The 19,938-nt window shown below is 41.3% G+C and overlaps 1 protein-coding gene across 6 annotated transcripts; it reads left to right on the top strand.

The window, feature by feature from the left end:
- Nucleotides 1-3,756: 3,756 nt before the first annotated feature.
- brd3a (bromodomain containing 3a) lies at nt 3,757-18,964 on the top strand. Of its 6 annotated transcripts, none has more exons than XM_083794124.1 (11): nt 3,757-3,947; nt 6,117-6,477; nt 8,565-8,702; nt 8,826-8,967; nt 10,067-10,191; nt 10,686-11,009; nt 11,607-11,735; nt 12,487-12,681; nt 13,461-13,654; nt 14,141-14,421; nt 15,357-18,964. In XM_083794124.1, the coding sequence occupies exons 2-11, from the start codon at nt 6,265-6,267 to the stop codon at nt 15,434-15,436; spliced, it is 1,821 nt and encodes a 606-aa protein (XP_083650250.1). In that variant the 5' UTR covers nt 3,757-3,947; nt 6,117-6,264; the 3' UTR covers nt 15,437-18,964. The 6 variants fall into 6 exon arrangements, with proteins under 6 accessions (XP_083650250.1, XP_083650249.1, XP_083650248.1 ...); XM_083794123.1 differs by having other exon boundaries at nt 14,123-14,421; XM_083794122.1 differs by having other exon boundaries at nt 10,686-11,057.
- Nucleotides 18,965-19,938: the final 974 nt, after the last annotated feature.

Genomic DNA, 19,938 nt, shown 5'->3' with positions numbered 1-19,938 from the left:
ATTGCAGAATGTGCCTGAAAATGTACTGAATGTTTTATCCACTTTTACCCAGTGACCCCTGTCCAATGTCTAGATCTCTAACCGCCATAGGAGTGCAGCAGATCGGCCCAAAGTGCCTGAGATTTTATTCAAATCTACAAAGTTTATATTTATTAACAGTTTGTAGAATTGACAGTACATTTTAAGCACAAACTCAATACAAAGACTGTTAACTGTGAGTGGACGACCCAATTAAGCATTACACTTGTTTACAACAGGGTCCACAATGTTCAATTCATCAAAACATTTAGAGACATACAAACATTTAGAGACATACAAATAGACATTTCTATGTAGCTAAAGAACAGAACAGGAATTCATCATATAGGAAGCAAAAAAGGGAAAAGATACATTATACAGTGAGGGTAAATGGGGGTGGGGGATTCAGATTTTACAGAGGCCAGTTTCGAATTGCAGCCATCCGTAGGTGCCCTTTGAGAGCGGTTTTGAAGGAGTCAAGGGATTCACATGTCTTAATGACTGTTGGTAGGGCGTTCCACATTTTGGTGGCATAGGAGCGGAAAGAATTTAGTCCCTTGTTTGTGCCGAATCTGGGTTGTACATGGTTTGTTGCACTCCCTCTGGTGTTGTGGGTGTGGACTTCGTTTACATTAAGGAAGTATTTAGACAGGTACATGGGTATCTTGGTGGTGTAACGGATCTTGTGGACCAGACCCATTGCAAGATGCTGTACTCTGTCGTCGACCCTAAGCCATCCCAGCCTGTCAAAGTGGGCAGGGGTGAGGTGGGTTCGGGGGGTGAGGCCAAGTAGGAGCCTGACCAGTTTGTTTTGGGAGGTCTGGAGCCTTGTTTTAAGGGCCTTTGAGGTGCTGTGGTACCAAGAGGTGGATGCATAGTCAAAGAAACCTTGTAGCCTACGAGGGCTCTTGTTAAGGTCTATCTTCAAGGTGTTTTTGCTGACCAGTGAGGAGATCCTGTAAAGGAATCTTGTTCTTTGATTGACTTTTTTGATTACGTTGGTGGCCATTTTATCACCGGAAAGATTGGCCTCCAGGATGGAACCTAGGTAGGTAATTTGATCTTTTCGTGTGATAATATTGTCACCCACTCTAACCAAGAAGCCATCTGCCTTGCTGAGATTACTATTTGATCCGAAGAGGATGGATTCAGTTTTTCCCAGGTGTAAGGATAGTTTGTTATCAGCGAGCCAGTTGCAGATTCTACCGAGTTCAGAGCTGAGGGTCTTTTCAACCTGCAGTTTGTTCCTGTCCTAACTAGTAACATATGATTTTAAATACTTGTAGTGGAGTAAAATGTACAATATTTGCCTCTAAGATTTAGTGGAGTAAAAGTATTAAAATGTGGAAATACGTATTTCAAAGTTGTACTAAAGTAGGCTACAGCACTTAAGTAAATGTGCTTACCTTCCATCAATGAGTCAACATTTGACCTGGCAAGATGAGCAAAGAAAGATCAAGCAAAGTAAACAGCACCATCTAGTGTCCATATGAAATATCTCCTCTTAAGTCCTAGCAGGAAGACCATCCTGTATGAAATATTACTTGCCCTGTCTGGATCTGTCACTCATCTAAATATTACTGTTTAATTGAAAAACAGATTAATATGAACGGATAAATGGAAGTGTTCTGAGGGAGACAGGTCTACTCTAATTCAACATTTATTTCACTTATGGATGGGGACTCAGGGAGTTGGTCGTCCAGGCCCCAGTAGGTGCTACTGCAAGTGTATTTGGTTCAGTCAGCAAAAATAAAAACAATTGTTTTTTTTAGGGGAGCTAGCCCCTCCTATATTCCGCTATTAGTGTAGATTTTTGTCCTACACAAACATTGAAATTCCATTGGACAATGCATAGAGAATTTACGTCATATGTTGGACGAGCAAATCACTATTTTTGTCCTACAAAAAAAATAAATTCCCATTGACAATGAATGGAGAATGTACGTACGTCATATGTTGATGGGCAAATCGACATGTTACGTCATGATGATGTACAATGATAAGAGCGCCCCTCACATCACACGGGTGTGATAGACTACATAGTGATAGTCATATTTATTTGTGCAGGTATGACCATTAACCCATGGCATCAGATACCTGTCTAAATGTGGAATCTTACCTGGCCTGGCGGAGATATGCATTCCATGGGTATAGCATTCTTGTTCTGAGACAAATGTTGGATTTGCAAATTAAAGCACCCCAAAGTCTGAGATACAAAAACACAAATTGAAGTTAAAACTCAGAATGCTGAACTATGAAGTCAGAGAGGAAAAACCTCACATTTGAAGCCTTTTAATGTTCTATTCAGTGGCACATTGGAGAAAATCTCAAAGGACATCTGTTTGACTCTTTCATTCATAGTGACAATATAGCTGGCTTTCAGGCTCCCAACGCTTCGCACAGGTCTGCTCTTGAAGCTGTTTTTGAAAAGGTTTGATAATAAACATGAAATCTGTATAATTTAAAATGTTCGCCTTCATGACATGAAAATGGAGGACCCTTATGATCTAAACAAGTCTTAGTGCTTTTCATGGTTTCGTCTTCAAAGTAGCAGTTTTTGTATTGACTTGTGCTTTCGTTTGAAATGAACCCAATTCTACATACTGTGAAATAAAAAAATAAAAAAATGAATCAATCAATGAATCAATCACATGCCCAGAAAAAGTACACCAGATTGAAAGTGGTAATGCTAAAATATGTTTTGGGTAGAATTTGCCTGTGTATTGGGAAAAGAGTGCACACATTTAAGTACTGATATAGCATACTATAAATTATATATTTTTAATACACATAGGCCTATTGTGTATATTAATATTACAATAATAATGTGTGGTTGTTAAAGGAAAAAAAGTCCTGAAAAGTAGCAATACGACAATGGATGGAAGCCAATCAAGCCATCGATCTCACGATAATAAAAAAACATTTTTGTAAAGAAATATTGTTTACAAAAATACCTGCTTAAAGATGATGTCACTGGTGGACGGTTTTCTGAACTGCCCACAGCCCTCTTATGAGACTTTTGATTGATTGAAATATTTATTAACAGTACATTTCAAGCACAACTCAATACAAAGACTGTTAACTGTGAGTGGACACAGACTTTAGGCGGGGGAGCGGTGGCCGAACGGTTTGCGGAGCGGTCTTGATACCGGAAGGTCGCTAGTTCGTATCGTATCCCTGGACCGGCATGTTAAAATTACCACTGCTGAAGTGCCCTTGAGCAAGGCATTGAACCCCTACCATGAAATGTTCTATGAGCAGGGCCTGGCTGTAAACAAGTTATTGAGCTTAGTCCAGTTACCCTGGGTAAACATAGTAACTTTGCTTTTTACTGAGTAGGAAAACAATGGTGGCAATTTATCATGATTATTAGTGTGGATCAGTTATATGAAGATAAATTGAAAAGTGGTGAAGTGGTCCTTTAACCAAATCCCAATGCACATTGCACACCATTTGGGAACCAAAGATACCAAGTGAAGAACCCTATGGTTAAGAACCATAGGAAGAAGAAGAACAGTGAACCCAGGTGAAGATAGAGCTATCTTAAAAATGTCAAGATGTTCCCTCCACATTATGTCCTGGATTATGTCACTCCCGGCACTCCCCCCTTCTTCTTCCTGAGAGAGTATCTATCCCATGATGCATCGCGCGGGTACGTAAACAATACAATCATGCGCGATTCGGCGGCGATCCTCCTAATGCAATGCCATTGCAATGCCTAGCAGCGTTCCAGCTCGTGCTGTTTAGCACAGTAGCACATCTTGGGTGGAAGACGCTCTTTGTCAGAACAAGTCATTGGCGCTTTTCATGCTGCTGCCTGGCCTCCTCCTCCTAAATTAACACGGGCTCCTCTTCTCCTCCGACTTCAACAACGCCAGCAAACACAAAAGTCTATTCTAGCTGCACACAGGGAAGCCGAACAACCTCCCGTAAGAAAGCAACATAGCCTTACCGTGCATTCTATTAAACTTTGGCATGCTATCGGTTCGTATGTGCAAAGTGTCGTTGCGTTTTCCGATACACGCTTAAAATGTGTTGTTGATGCGCACGTTATATGTTTTGTATTTAGCCCAATACTAGCGAGGCTTAGCCACCTTAGCTACCGTATAATAGCCTAACATTAGCTTAGTTTGCATGCTTTCTTTAGCAACAATGCTGCTGCTGCTACGTTAGCCTCAGCCAGCGGCAGCTTTTTGTGGCGGGGCCCGCTCTGCAAAGCCGTGGGAATACACACAAAGTAAGCACAATAATAACAATAATGGGTGAATAGTGTGAAACTATAATTTCCCGCTAGTTGGTTAATTGTTTCACTGGCTAAGGCAGCTACTACTGCATGCATGGCTTGCATGCCCGAGATGCTAACTGTGGGCTACCTGGTGAGCTAACGTTAAGTAGCGTTTCTTGTTTAGCAGTGGTGGAAGTACTCAGGTTTTCCCCCCTTTTACTTTAAGTAAAAGTAGCACAATGTAGAGAAGGGGGTGTCCCATGCAGAAGTACATGTCTTGTTTAGCTGTTCTGTTGAGTAAAAGAGCAAAATTATTGGCATAGAAATGTACTTAACATGTCAGTACCAAACGTGTAGGTATTATTTTGTTGTAGAATGGCCCATTTCATAATCATATTGCTTGTATTGTAAGCTTGTAATTAATTAGTTGCATAAATGTGTTCATCGCTTTAATATGGCAGCTGATTTTGATTTGTGTTGCTGGGTATCTCGCACCATATTGTATTTAATGTGTGTTAGGCATTTACAATATCTGCAAATTATCTAGTTACTAAAGCTGTTGTAGTGGAGTACAAAGGACAATGTTTTCCTCTGAAATGTAGAAGTATAAAGTATCAAAAAGGACTGAGGAGTCAAGGAAAAGTACTTCAGTCAGAATTGTATACAAGTACAGTAAAGTACTTGACTAAATTTACTAGTTACTTAACTTACTTTCCACCACTGTTGGCTAGTGATGCTGGGGTGGAAGGAAGCCCACCATTATATCGTGCAAACCATAAATCATTATTATTGTAGTTGCATTTCTTCCTCTAATCCACTCGGTTGCTTCTGTGTAAACTTAAGTCATAATACACACACTTATATATTGTTTTTTTTTTTCTTCTTTTTGTAGGTTGGCCAGAATACGGGCTCTTATTAAAATATAAATGTACTATTGAAAACGTAATGCCTCCATGCATGGCTTTCCGTAGCCCTACAAGTCAGAACCCAATGGTACTGAAGTTTCTGACATTTTGGAGACACAGTAGCCATGGGGTCCTATTCCACCTCTACCCTGCCACCTGGTACGCGGACATAAATAAACATGAATACCGTGGATACGTCCTGTCTGCGCTGTTTGAGGGCTTTTGTTCGTTTGAGGGCTTCTGAATGTGTGAACTATAAGTACCTATAAATACCGCTGCAAATTCTCCTGTGCCGCGGAAGCCGTTAAGTATTTTTAGTATTTTTTTGTTTGACCGATTTGGTCGCTTTGATTCTTCTTTTCCTTCCTTGTTTATTGACACCTCATTGTACCGCCTATCTGGCTAGCTAGTGGCGCTATAGCTATGACAGAGAAGATCAGAGGCAGGAACCTAGCCGGCACCAGCCAACCCCGCAGCGGGAGGCGGTACAATTGAATGTCAATAAACAAGGCAGGAAGAGAGGAATCAAAGCTTCCAAATCGGTCAAACAAAGATTAAAAATACTTAACGGTTTCCGTGGCACAGGATAATTCGCAGCGGTATTTATAGGTACTTATAGTTCACACATTCAGAAGCCCTCAAACGAAAATAAGCCCTCAAACGGCGCAGACACGACGTATCCGACGATATTTATGTCCGCGTTCTATCATTTCAATACGAAAACACAGTAACGCACAGGGACCCTACGGGTCAGCCCGGTTCGGTTCGGATTGGGCTGACCCAGGGGGTTCCGAGAGGGGCTAGGCTTTCCGCTGATGAAGGCATGACATTTTTTTTATTATAAATACACAACTCAATGTAACTATTGAAAACATAATGCCTCCACACATGGTTTTCCGCTGATGAAACCATACAAAAAACTAAATTATGAATACACACAATTATATGTTGTTTTGATTTTTTTGTAGGTTGGCCAGAATAGGGGCTGTGAGATGGGATGCTGTTCCTGTCTGACAGACAGACGCAGAACTCGCTGAAGACACTCCTCCGTCCGTAGACAAGACACAGAGGCCGATAGTCGCTCTGCCCCCCCCCCCCCCCCCCGTCGTGTGCACCATGTCCATGATGGCCACAGACACGAAGACCTCTGATGCTCCGCATCCGTACGGCGTCAACCCGCCACCCCCCGAGTTCATCAACCCCAGCAGGCCGGGCCGCAAGACCAACCAACTGCAGTACATGCACAACGTGGTGGTGAAAACGCTGTGGAAGCACCAGTTTGCGTGGCCATTCTACCAGCCTGTTGATGCCATCAAACTTCAACTCCCTGTAAGTACCAGTCTGGGTAGATCAGGGGTGCCCAAAAGGTCAATCGAGATCTACCGGTAGATCACAAAGGGTGTGCAGGTAGATCACATGACATGACCCTAAACAATATATACATTTAAAAAGGAAATAACTAAAGGCATCTGCCACTTTGACTTGAATTAAGGCGACTTCATTGATTGACATCAAATAGGTCCCATCAGCTGCCTCAAACCCACAATTAAATAGTTTTATTTTATTTTAAAGATTTGTTTTAGGCTTTTCTGCCTTTATTGATAGTATCAAGTGAAGACAGACAGGAAAGAGGGAGAAGGGTAGAGACACGCAGCAAAGGTCGTCATGAACAGGACTCGAACACGCGACGCACTGTCAGGCCAGAGCCTATATCTGGCATGCGCCTGGACCACTTGGCCAGCGGGCGCCCCATGAAATACTTTGTTTTCAAGAGTGTTGCGCATAAACAAAACAAAACAAAACTGTACCAATTCCAAATTCCTATATCTCATTCCGGGTGTGTTTGTCTCGTATGCAACGCCAGCACCGCTATTCCAAAGCCCCTTAAGGTACAATTTTAAACTTTTTTCAGCAATGGGATATTTATTTGGTGGGTAGATCTTGTTTTGATGGTAATTTTTAAAGTACCGTTAGCTCTCAAGTAAAAAAACACTCTGGTGTAGATGTTGCAGCTGTGTGTGTGTGTAGATCTTGTTTTGATGGTCATTTTTAAAGTAGCTCTCAAGTAAAAAAACACTCTGGTGTAGATGTTGCAGCTGTGTGTGTGTGTGTGTGTGGGGGGGGGGGGGGGGGGGGGGCACTGTAAGAGTATAGTCACAAGTATGCGTCAAAAGCGACAGCTTCCCCGTTCACTTTTGTGAGAGCAAAGAAGTTGACCTGCCCTTTGTTGGCGTTCAACGTTGAACTTTGACCAGTAGGAAAGAGGCAATGTGGTTGACCCCACTTGGCAGGCATGTTGTTTGTATTTTTCCTTCAATGAGCCAACCACTCCAATGCAACTTATGCAAGTGAACCAAACGTACACACCAGGAAACTGCATTGCTCACAACACCACAAGACGACATGGCAAATTGGTGTTGCACACCAAAAATGGCCAATCTGCAAGCTCCTGAGCTGTTTTTCTATGCCCAGCTTTGTGTGTTTGTGTTTACCAAATTTGAGATGATATTGAATGGCAATTGAATGACGATAAGAGCGCCCACTTCGAAGTGTGTGTGTGTTTTAATGTGCAACACTGTCATACAACTGACCATGAATTCGGAATTGTTACAAATATATGTTGCGAGTTAAAACATTTTACATTTGTATTGGATATTTACTGACAACTAGGGCATCGAAGGTCTGCATTTTGATTGCCAACTGCCAACAGAATCATACCCCTAGTAGTATTGAAACTGGACCAATCATTCAGTCAGTGCCAGTCTTGCCAATTTTCAGTATTGTGACAGCTCCTTTTTGAGCGGCCAATTTATCTGATTATTTTGGCTAATGAGTCTCCAAGTTGGAGCATGTAGAGCAGGGATGTCAAACTTAAATACACAGTGGGCCAAAATAAAGAAATTGGTACAAGTCGAGGGCTGGACTGCAGTGTTTCAACACACGGGACATTTTTGGGGAGAGGGGTAGCTGAAAGTTGACCTCAAGTGATATACTTTCACTGCTGATCAATAGTGAAGAGAAGACGCATGCTTGCGCTTGCGGGCCCTCGATACACATGTGACAATGCACTCGCAGTGCATTGTGGGACTTGTAGTATTATGGCGGTCCGTGCAATATACCAGAGGGCCAGTTCTAATACTAATTAAATATCATCCCGCGGGCCAAAGATAATTGGGCCTTGAGTTTGACATATATAATGTAGAGTGTGGATAAAATGGTGCCAAGGTCCAGCCCTTGTGTAAGGCTGTAATTGACTCAATCTGTACCTGATGCATGTATTCCCAGTCCTACTGGAAAGATGTGGCCAGAATGTCCAATTATGGTGTTACGGCAAATGCTGTGGTCAATTGCATCACTCGTGTGTGGACCAGAGAGAAATAACTGACATGTTGTCTGATTCTGTCTCTGTCATCTAGGATTATCATAAGATTATCAAGATTCCTATGGATATGGGAACAATAAAGAAACGACTGGAGAACAATTACTATTGCAGTGCTAGTGAATGTATGCAAGACTTCAACACTATGTTCACCAACTGCTACATATACAACAAGGTGAGGAGGAAAAATCCATCATGTTGCTCAGCACTTGTGATCATGTTCTTGTGTACTTGATGTTGATCACCCATTAAATTGCATACATTAATGTTAACAAACATTCTGTGTATTTCACTCAAGCCCACAGATGACATTGTGCTTATGGCACAGGCCTTGGAAAAGATATTCTTGCAGAAAGTTGCCATGATGCCACCAGGAGAAGTGGAGCTTTTACCTCCACCTAAGGTCAAGCCTGCTCCAGCTAAAAAGAGTCTCCCTTCAGGTGAGTGTTTCCCCTATTGCGTTTTTGTTTGTTTTTTAGCTCGCTAGCGTCGGGGACTCGGGGCTATGTGGGTCCGTCCGAACGCTGATTTGGAATTTTCTGTGCGCCGTACTGCTCCCCAGATGATGGCCCCAATGATTTTGGGTGACCCCCATGCCATGGCCTTTTCTTGTGCCATCATTGGACAAAAAGAATTGTACTTGGCAATTGGCATTGCATAAAAGATCCAATTACACACAAGATGGCTCCAAATTGAATGGGCAGATTGCCATGATACTTGATACCTACATTCATGCTCCTTGTAGGTTGAAGGTTGAACCCTATGCATAGATAGAACCCTGTGACTTTATGACTAAGACAGTGGTTCGCAAAACATTCGTATTTCAAGAACCCCAGTTTGATATTATTTTCATACTCTAAACTTCTTAGTGTTCATTGAACCAAATTGGTTCCATTTGTACACTCAAGAGTTATAGACCTGTAACTCATCAAGGACCCCACTTTGAGAAGCGCCTTGCTTCTAGGCTAGCCCAACCCATGTGACTTTTATTGCGAACGCAGTGAGCCACTTACTATGAGACCCTGCTGCTCATGTCTGTGTATGTGTGTCTGTCCCGCTGTGACACCACCCGCCCGCCACCAGGGGGCGCAGCTGTAGCACACACACACATACACACACACACACACACAGGGCGCAGCTGTAGCACACACACACACACACACACACACACACACACACACACACACACAACCACACACACACACACAAGCTGCGTTCGCTTCCCGCGTTTGCGCGTCTTACTTGTTGTAGTATGTAGCTATACATCATCTACTAGCCGACTTTTAATGCCCGTCCCTAATCCCAATCGAACCAAGCCTGAGAACTACAACTAAATGTTGGCTCAAAGCACATTTTTGCATTAGCAATTTGTTATTTCACAAACATTTTCCATCATACGTTCACAGCAACAGCTGAAAATGATGACTGTTTTGACGTGCTCCACTTAAAAAAAATATATATATCAGTTAAGCTGTTTGCTCTTCATGACCCAACCATAATTTATGTTTTCCCTTTCGATTTGTGTAAATATCCATACAGCTGGTCAGGATGAAACCGTGATCTCCTGCTCTTCAGTGACACCACCCAAATCACAGACGACCCTCAACTCCATTACCTCCATCTCATTAACCACCAACCTGCCATCATCCCCGCCTGCTGCCAGAGTGAGTCAACATTTTACCTTCAATTATTTCTCATCTTTGACTCGACACCCTGGAATACAATTTTAACCCATTTAGACCAGAGGACGATTCTACAAATGCCTTCTAAAACATGACAGTTTTCTTGAAAACCCTGTTTCTATGTCACTCGTTCTCAAACATTTACTTGTCAAGGACCCTCAACAATATATGTAATTGGCCGCAGACGCCTATCTGAAGATATGTTGTTCCAGTGACCCCCCCCCCCCCCCCCGAAGGAACGATTTGAGTTAAAAACGCTCTCTCTGAAAGAATATATATTCAAAGATTTGCGCCACATTTTTACAATTTTTCTAAAATAGCAGACCTACAAGCTCGTAGCTATGAGCTTGCAGATCTGCATTTTTCAATACCTAAAGTCTAACATAATGCTTAAAAATGCACCAAAAGGGCTTCCCATTCTGAATGAGGTTAACCAACTGCGATGATTTGTGTGCGTTTTCTTTTTTATCGAGAAGAAGGGGATGAAGCGGAAAGCGGACACCACCACTACCTCAATCACAGCCAGCATCAACGACTCGCCGGAAGGCAAGCCACGGCGCGAGAGCACGGGCCGAGCCATCAAGCCTCCCAAGAAGGACTTGGAAGAAGTCGAGCTGGGCTTCAGGCGGGGAAAGCTGAGTGAGCAGCTGAAGTATTGCGACGGGATCCTGAAAGAGATGCTCTCTAAGAAACACGCGGCCTACGCCTGGCCTTTCTACAAGCCCGTCGATGCCGAGGCTCTGGCGCTACACGACTACCACGACATCATCAAATACCCCATGGATCTTAGTACTGTCAAAGTGAGAATCACTGACACTTTTGCCCACACATTTGATTCTTCCAGTCTAGTAGGTCTTTTTTTGTGTGTGTGTGAATTTGCTCATGCTGCTATTGCTGTCTTAGTGTCTTGCGTTCTGATTAGGGCTGTCAATCGATTACAATATTTAACTCGATTAATCGCATGATTGTCCATAGTTAACTGATTCATCGCAAATTAATCGCATATTTTGTATACGTTCTAAATATACCTTAAATCAGTGGTTTTCAAGATTTTTCATATCAAGGCCCATTATTTATTCTGCATTTGAGCCACGGACCACCATTTGATGAGCCTTCCAGACCCAAACTAAAGAACTGTATTGATGTTGGCCAATGGTACCATTACGAGAAATAACAGGCCATGTTGATCAAAATAACATTTTTTCTAAGTTTTCTGATTGTGTAGACTCACTGGGATTCATTCACATGCATGCATCTCGCAACCATTCTGTCAAACTTCAGTGCGTTAATCGCGCATTTAAAAAAAATTGTGCCATTAAAAGGATTGTGAGTTAACTAGTTCATAGTGCGTTAACTTTGACAGCCCTAGTTCTGATTACAACGTTGTTCAATTTCAGAAAAAGATGGATGGACGAGAGTACATGGATGCACAGGCCTTTGCTGCAGATGTTCGACTAATTTTCTCAAATTGCTACAAATATAACCCCCCTGATCATGAGGTCGTTGCTATGGCCAGAAAACTCCAGGTATGTCTGCCAATTTTCACCTGCCTTGAGTTTTAATGATGTAAACTAAAATACATAGTTCTCTCCTCAGTGGACCTTTTAACTCTAGGACACTAAACCCAGGTGATTTTCACCCGGAACAATTATGTTGTGATTTACATAATGTTGCTGATGTCTGAAGCTGGTGGGTAGCCGTTTATGTGATTTTCATAATGTTGCTGATGTCTAAGGTTGGTGGGTAGCCTTTTATGTGATTTTCATAATGTTGCTGATGTCTGAGCTGGATGGGTAGCTTCATGATGCTCAGTGATAGTGTGATCATAGAACGTAGGTTTGTTTCTCTGCCCTCATTGTTTTCCACAGGCAGGGGTGTTCAGGTGAATTTCAACAGGCTTTAGTGATAGAGGGTAAAACATGTAATCCCATACTCCCACAATGGGCAGTTTGTTCCCACTGGACCATTCTCACATGTCCAGGAATGGGCGGACCAAAGGAGAAGTTCCCAGCTCCATTATAGATTAAAAACTAATAATAATAATACCCACATTTTCACTGATTTTCGTCCACTATGATAGGGGCCCCCAATCCTATAATTTTTCTTTCTAGATTTCATGTTGAAATATTAAAGAAAAGGACCTCAAATTGCCATGTATTTTTGTACTAAATGTCTTCTAGGGGTAAGTCTTCTAGGCGTAAGAAGATTATTACTATTATGATTAAGCATTTATTTTACTTTAATGCAACCTTTTGTTTTTTGTACATCTGTTTTCAGGATGTGTTTGAGATGAGGTTTTCCAAGATGCCAGATGAACCTGTAGAAATGATCTCGCCAGGAGGAGGTGCCGTCACTAAGAGCACAGCCTTAAGTGGTAGCAGTGGCAACTCCTCCAGTTCGGGCAGCTCCGACTCGGAGGATGAGCGCGCCAGCCGACTGGCTGAGTTGCAGGAGCAGGTTGGTGCAGAACAGGTATGTTTCACTGTCGGCCTGCTACTTAAGACCTGCCTCTCCATTAACCGTCCGTGCCCCTGCTCTAGCCATGGGACGCCCTTAAGCGCAGAGCCTCAGTTTTCGATGGGCGCTGATGGGACGCTTGTTTTACAGCTACCACCTACCTAAAACCCTAACCTAACCTAACCATAACCGCAAGCACGGAGCAGCGCATCCCTCACCAAACTGTAAAACAAGCGCCCCCTCAGTGACCATCAACGCCCAGTCTCTGCGTAAAAGGTCATCCCCAGCCATAGGTTTTCTTGATGGATTCTTCATTTCCAAAGACTAAATATTACCGTTTTCTTTTGCTGCTGTGGGCTCAGTCTTGGTGGTGGTGTTGTATGAGATTTCTCAGCACAGATGTGGCCCCTTTTCCACCACGGTTGAACTGGTTCCGTTGTCCCCCCCTGGGTTAGAACCCCCTGCCTATTATTGAACCAGTTCAGCGTTTCCACTGAAAATACATTGTTTCAGAATCTGAACCCTAAAAGTTGGGTTCGGAACTAGAACCAGAAAATGGCCACCGGTTCCATGAAAGCATCATGAATCTAGAACGGAACTAGTTCTAGAACCAAAGTTCTTTTGGTGGAAAAGGGTCCTTAGTGAATGAGACATTGGATGCACTGATAACTATCAGTGGCTTACACTTTGTAATATGTAATGGCCGCATTTTTCTGTCTGGTTTATTTCCCACATTTTTACCATGTGGCTGTATAATGTGCTAACCAATCTCCACTGGCTCTCTCTCTGCCCAGCTAAAAGCCGTCCACGAACAGCTTGCTGCGCTTTCTCAGGCTCCTGTCAGTAAACCAAAGAAGAAAAAAGAAAAAGACAAGAAAAAGGATGTCAAAAACAGTAAAGGCAACCCAGAAGAGGAGAAGAAAGCAAAAGCAGGAAAGCAGGGTCAACAGAAGAGTTCCTCCAGAAAGGTCAACAGTAGTGGCTCCAGGTATAGGAACTGGACTTTTTTTAACCCATTTAGGCCTGACCTAGCTAAATTATAACATAATGTTTAAAACACCAAAAGGGGTTCCCGCCCAAAATGGGTTTAATTCACATGAGCTTGTTCTGTATTCTTATTGACATTTGTAATACAACTACTCAACTAGTAGCCTTGTCATGATGCAACTGGACAAGTTGGCAAGATATCTTGCTCCATTGATTGATATGCCAAAAATAGTCTCCTCATTTTGACATTGCACGCAGAAACATGCCTGGTATGGCATTTATTGTTTACAAAAATGTCAACATCCTGTTTATATTACTATTTTAATCCTGTATGGTGTTCTTTACACAAATGGCTAAATCCACATTTTGTGATGCAGAATTCAGCTTTTGTTTGACCACGCCCCGAAATACCCGTATGTGTGTCTAAAAGAATAAAAGGATTGACCTATTGCAAAGTAAAACGTACTAGTTTTGTCCCCACCAACAGACAACCGAAGAAGAAAGCCAGGGGCTACGACTCAGACGGCGAGCCTCTGCCCATGACGTACGACGAGAAGCGCCAGCTGAGCCTGGACATTAACCGGCTACCTGGCGGGAAGCTGGGCCGCGTGGTGCGCATCATCCAGACCCGAGAGCCGTCGCTCCGCGACTCCAACCCGGACGAGATTGAGATTGACTTTGAGACACTCAAGTCGTCGACGCTGCGCGAACTCGAGCGATACGTCAAGCTGTGTTTACATAAGAAGAGGAAGAAGACGGAAGCAAACCGTGAGTACCCAGTGGCTGTCACGATTACACGTTTTAAGTTGACAATTCATTGTCACACAAATTACTGCGATTTAATGTTTTTTTTGCATTGAACATTGGAATGTTACAAGTTGTATTTCTGTTTGCCTTTTAGGCTTCGTACTGTCAAATTACTTCAATATACAAATCAATCACTGACCCATTTAAGACATTAATTCCTTTCCAAAAAATGCACAAAATAGTGGAAATAGTTGATCTACACGCTTACAACACAATTTCTGCTTAAACAAATTAAATGTTTGAAAATGTATGGACATTTCTCAACGTGGAAACAATTGAGGATTATGCAAAAATGATTGCGATTAGACGATCATGCAATAATTGTGGCAGGCCTAGTGGCATGAAAACCTATGTACGTATATAGCATTATGGCTTCAACTATCGTTTATTCTGAATCTGAATAATCTGAATGCATTTTTATTTGTAGTCTTTGTATTATCAGTCAACAAATTGTCGAATAGATTTATTCAAATAATCAATATATATATAATAACCTGAATATAAGACCACTTTTTTTATTCCCAATGGAAATATCCTAAAAAACCGGGGTCGTATTATAATCGGGGACTAGACTATTTGACATTCAATGTTGTTTTTCCACAAATGAGTCTTGAAAATTGTCTTAATAATCAGAGTCGTCTTATATTCGGTTCGTCTAATTAGCCACTCACGCCCTATTTTTATATTTACTCACAATGGTATGGTGCAAAAATAAGTATCTACAAGCTCACATGTTGCATCATAACGAGCTTATTTTATTTAATCAAGTTGGAATGTCATACCTCTAAAGTTTAAACCTATGCATGTAAATCCCAGCTGAATGTGGTACCTCTTAAGTTTAGACATATGTCCATGCATGTAAATCCCAGCTGACCTGGTTTTATCCTTACCCAAAGGTGCCAGTGGGAGCAGTAGCTCTTCAGAGTTTGGCAGCAGCAGTTCCAGTGGCTCCAGTTCAGACAGCGACTCTGATTGAAGGAGCATGTTGGTGTACTGTTTCGTGGATTTCATAAAAAAATATATATATTTTTATTTTCTATTTGTATTTCATTTTTCTAAGGAAGACATATGAAGAGTTTGTTTCCAAAATGTCCACTAACAATTGAGAATTGGATTTCAGAGCAGTGTACACTACACCCAAGGTACTGCAGCCCTAAAGATTACTGTCAACTTAAAAAAAAAAAAAAAGTGTTTATTGACGTGTCAGTTTGACTTGTGTTGTGTGACTGACCGCCGGCGGTCTTGTTTTGATGTCGATGAAAATAGCAGATCTAACATGCTCACAAGGTGCCGCATTGCGATCTTATAGATTGTCTGCTATTTTTGTCAAACTTAAGCCTCGGCATATAGATGCTAGGGCCCAAGGTTAAGGGTTTTAGTTCCGTCTGTTTTTAGTCATTAGGTTTTCTGGCAAATGGCTTTTCCTCCCCAGTTGCCTGCATTTTGCATTTTGAATTCAACTGACATACTAATGCTAAAAGTATTTTTATGACATTTTAGACAAGCTGTTTTGAGCTCCTGCTGTATCAATTTTATCATGCAAAACATCTTTGCAATAATGTTTCAAAATATTTTGTATACCAGGAGTCTTGCAATTGAATTATAACTGTTCCAATGTACTTAGTGGGGGTTAACTGAACCTTTCTAAATGATTTATTTGCAGTTTGGATTAAAACTCTTCATATGCTGCCATCCACCCTTATAAAACATTTATTTTTGAAATTCCTTCAAATTGTTAATGGCTTTGGTCCGACATGCGTTCTTTCAAATAGATACAGTAGATGTCCAAATAGCAAATATTGGACTTATTGTGATATTTAGTACATAAGAACTAAGTAGAAAGAGTTGCGCTCCGTAGAGTGCAAATGTCCGCCAGGAGGCCAGCTCTACTTCCCTCCATCTTGTCGGTCTAGACCAGGGCTTGTGATAATGTTTGGGGCGTGTGTGGGTGTATAAAAGGCATAGGGTTATTGGGTGAAGGGATAAGATAAAGTAATGGCATTACATCATTAGAGTGACTGGCTAGTTGTTGGCCATAGCCTTGTGGAACGCACGGTGGGACAATTGCTCTGCGATTATTAATTCCCAAACGATGATGGTGCACAAGCAATATGATGTGGATCTACCTGGTAGTTGGCGCAGGATTAGCTGTGGATTAAGCTCTCAAGACAGATTTGTAATGAAAGTTCAGTAATCAGTAGTGTAGCTGTTTAATTCAATTGGAGCTCTTCTAGGGATGCCCTTGAGTAGGAAGAAAGTGAAACAGCAGAAAAGGGTGTGACCACGCCTGGTTTCCTCTTTCAGGCATGGAATAGAGCTTGCCTCTAGAGGTTAAAAAAGATTATATATACTGTATATATTTTTTTATCCGAATTGGTTCCCATATTGGCTGCGGGTAGACGGACACAGACAAACAGGGCTGGATGCAATATCTCCACCTGGTGACGAGAAGTACAGCAGAGGCAGGGAACCCCACTCACCTCCAGCAAATTTAACCCAAAGTATAACATCCAATTTCAAGGAAACATTTGCTTTGTTACAAATATCGCAAGTTAAAACATTTGTAAACTGCTCTACCAAAGTTTTTTAGGTATGTCTACTGGAGGAGATTTAAAAGGAGATTATTAGCTTTATAATGTCAATATTGTTTAAGCTGTTAGTGATGTTGGCCAACATAATTATGAATATTAATTATGCATGGTAACATTTCCAAGCTTAAAAATAGTTATCAAAAGCATGCGATATTTACACGGCTGACAAAAAGCCCATAAGCAAGATGTTTCCCATTGGTAGAGCAGGGCACATGTCGTTTTACTCTATGGGTAAGTGTGTGTTTAACAATCCCTTTTACAAAATTGTCTGTCAAACTTGTTGGTGCCCTGTATTGCCAAATTAACCATATTTAATACCATAATTTGGTATACTATAGTAGACGGCTGTTATCCGAGGTTGTAGTATCAAAATGATGAAGACAGGCACAATCTGTTGACAATGAATAAGCTGTCTTCTCTGTCAACAGATTGTCAAACTGACATTAGCTTTGATGGTAACTGGTACTGTATAAGGACTAGTAGCATCACTACCAAGTTACCACACTTGTATCCAGTGTATGTATGGACTTTATTTTTTATCCATGTGAGAGCTGTACATGAGTACCTCAGGTTTTGTTTGTTTTTTTTCATTTTTTTTAACATTGCCATTGCCTAGCAGTTTTGCATTGTTGAGCTATATCAGTTTTCTGTATAGGCCATCCAAGACATTTTGTTCAATTGCATAACATTGTAACAATAATCTTATGCATTTTGGGTGACAGATTTCAGAGAAGTGTCTGCTGCTGCAAATTAAATAGATTAAATAGATGTTTTGGTTATTTTCGGTCTGCAAACAGTGCTTCTCATTGTTGGAGTCATTCGGCTTTAGAACTCTAACATTTCAAAAGATGTTAATATCTGTGTCAGGTGTAAGAACATATTAAATTATGGACAGATCATTCTGCAAAAGATTTTCCCTCATTGTTGAATTTGTCTCATAGACATGACCACTAGGCTGGCAGCTTTCTTATGCTGCATTTATACTCTGTTCAGAAAATAGCTGATCTACAACGCAATGTCTTTTGAGCTTGTAGATGGGCTATTTTCACTACAGTAAGTATAGATCTGGCTTTAGAGGAGCAAACTACTCTGTCTCATTATTTCTGGGTTTACCACACACTTGTTCATGAATGTATGATGCCTTGAATGCTTCTGCTTCACATTTTCACTGATTAAAATGTGTGGATGCTTCAAAATATAGTTGGGAATGTGCATCCCGAGTTGTTCGCTTTTTTTTTTAATTCTTTTTTTTTTTAGATCCAACCCGTTTGTTTTCTTAAATTTTCTTGTATTTCATTTGTATTTTGTGCAAACGGGATGGTACTCTTGCCCATTTAGTTTAGTTATCAATAACAAAACTCTTGCATAACGGATATCTTTCAATTACAATATTGTATATTAGGGAATTATTTGAGTATGCCCCTAATGTGGTGGCTCTTAATTCTGAAAGCTGCCACAAGAACTGTATACATTGTGCCGCCTTTACCAATGTATCTGGTGTTGACTCTTTCAGTTTTATGTTTTTTGTATGAATCGTTTCTCATAGAGGTGAAAGACTGACGAAGCTAATGTATATAAATATATGAATATATATCCAAACATAAGTCCCTTTTTTAGGCTCCAGTAACTTTTTATATTTTAATAAGCAGAGATTCATTTAATTTCCAACATGCATGGAAGTTTACTGTATCTTTGTTATACCTTTTGAGCCTGTTTAAAAGTGTCTTCCTGTATAATGTCTGCCATGGAAACAAACTGAGGATTCTAGTTGTAGTTGTTACAATATGGACACAGTGGCGGGATGTGATTGTTGAGGATATCAGGTAGGAGCTAGAAATTAATGTACAGTAACTGCTAACCTGAAAAAAGTTATTTTCTCTTGGTTTTTTGTAAATAAATGAAAACAAAACAGATTGCTTGTGCCTTTTAAATGGATCACTGGATGTGTATACAGTACTTGCATAAAGCATTGCTATTGAGGGCATTTTGTTATGTCAAAACCGTGTGTGTGGTGCCCCAGACAGACTCAGATTCATGATGGAAGACTTCAGACTGTTGAATCAATATGCCTACATTTGTTTGTTTATGGTGAGCAAAAGTGGCGGAGTGGGCCTTTGCATTTTGGAGATCAGCCACTAGATGGCGAGCATCTACCATCTCAAAAGTCATTTTGTCAAGCAGACAAGCGTGTGTGTAGGCTAGCAAGGCTACTAGTATGAGTCATGAGCAAAACTATTAAACACAACTAGTTTACTGGTTCTCAAAGTGGGGATCCCCAAGGGCTGTATACTGACTGAGGGTATACAGAGTGGTCCACAGCAACATAACATGAACAGTTTAAACTTGAAACCTAGTTGAACATAGCTAATCTACGAGCTGCACGTGTCACAATACAATGGAGGTTGTGTTTGCATGTGTAAAGGGTGAACAATACCTGTAACATAGGTGGCCCATATTCTAATGAGAGCTGATGGAAAAATTGCATGCACACTGTCTGACTGTGCATGCAGCAACATGCATCCATTTAGCTCCGTTTGGAGGAACATCTATATCTACGCTGCTACGTAGATATAGCTCGGTTCTAAACGGAACTAGCATCCATTCATCATTTACAGATTTTACACTGTGCGACCTAGCTCAGTTTGCTGTCCTTGCACTGAGCATGCTGCGGTTAGACTTGCGCTTTGTGACCATATTAGACTGTGTTTGTGTTTGTGACCCACCTTCCTGTCATGGCATTATGGTCTGGAACACGCAGAAGCACCCCCCCTCCGCCCGCCCCAGCCTTCATGGGGCTATGATGGATCAATGCCACAACTTATGTGACAACTAGTCATTCCTGCCTTTTGTGACTATCTATCACTCACCACTGAGCTATTATAAAAAA

Source organism: Protomyctophum parallelum (assembly GCF_964188405.1).
Source record: "Protomyctophum parallelum genome assembly, chromosome: 21".
Lineage (NCBI taxonomy): Eukaryota > Metazoa > Chordata > Actinopteri > Myctophiformes > Myctophidae > Protomyctophum > Protomyctophum parallelum.
Note: the sequence above shows the minus strand (reverse complement) of the source record. Positions and strands in the feature narration are given on the sequence as shown.

Excerpts from the sequence above, each read along its gene's own strand:
- brd3a (XM_083794120.1), top strand. The coding sequence starts at position 6,265 with ATGTCCATGATGGCCACAGACACGAAGACCTCTGATGCTCCGCATCCG. Across the intron at positions 8,968-10,066 it reads TAAAAAGAGTCTCCCTTCAG|CTGGTCAGGATGAAACCGTG; the intron begins GTGAGTGTTTCC and ends ATATCCATACAG. Across the intron at positions 11,058-11,606 it reads CATTTGATTCTTCCAGTCTA|AAAAAGATGGATGGACGAGA; the intron begins GTAGGTCTTTTT and ends GTTCAATTTCAG.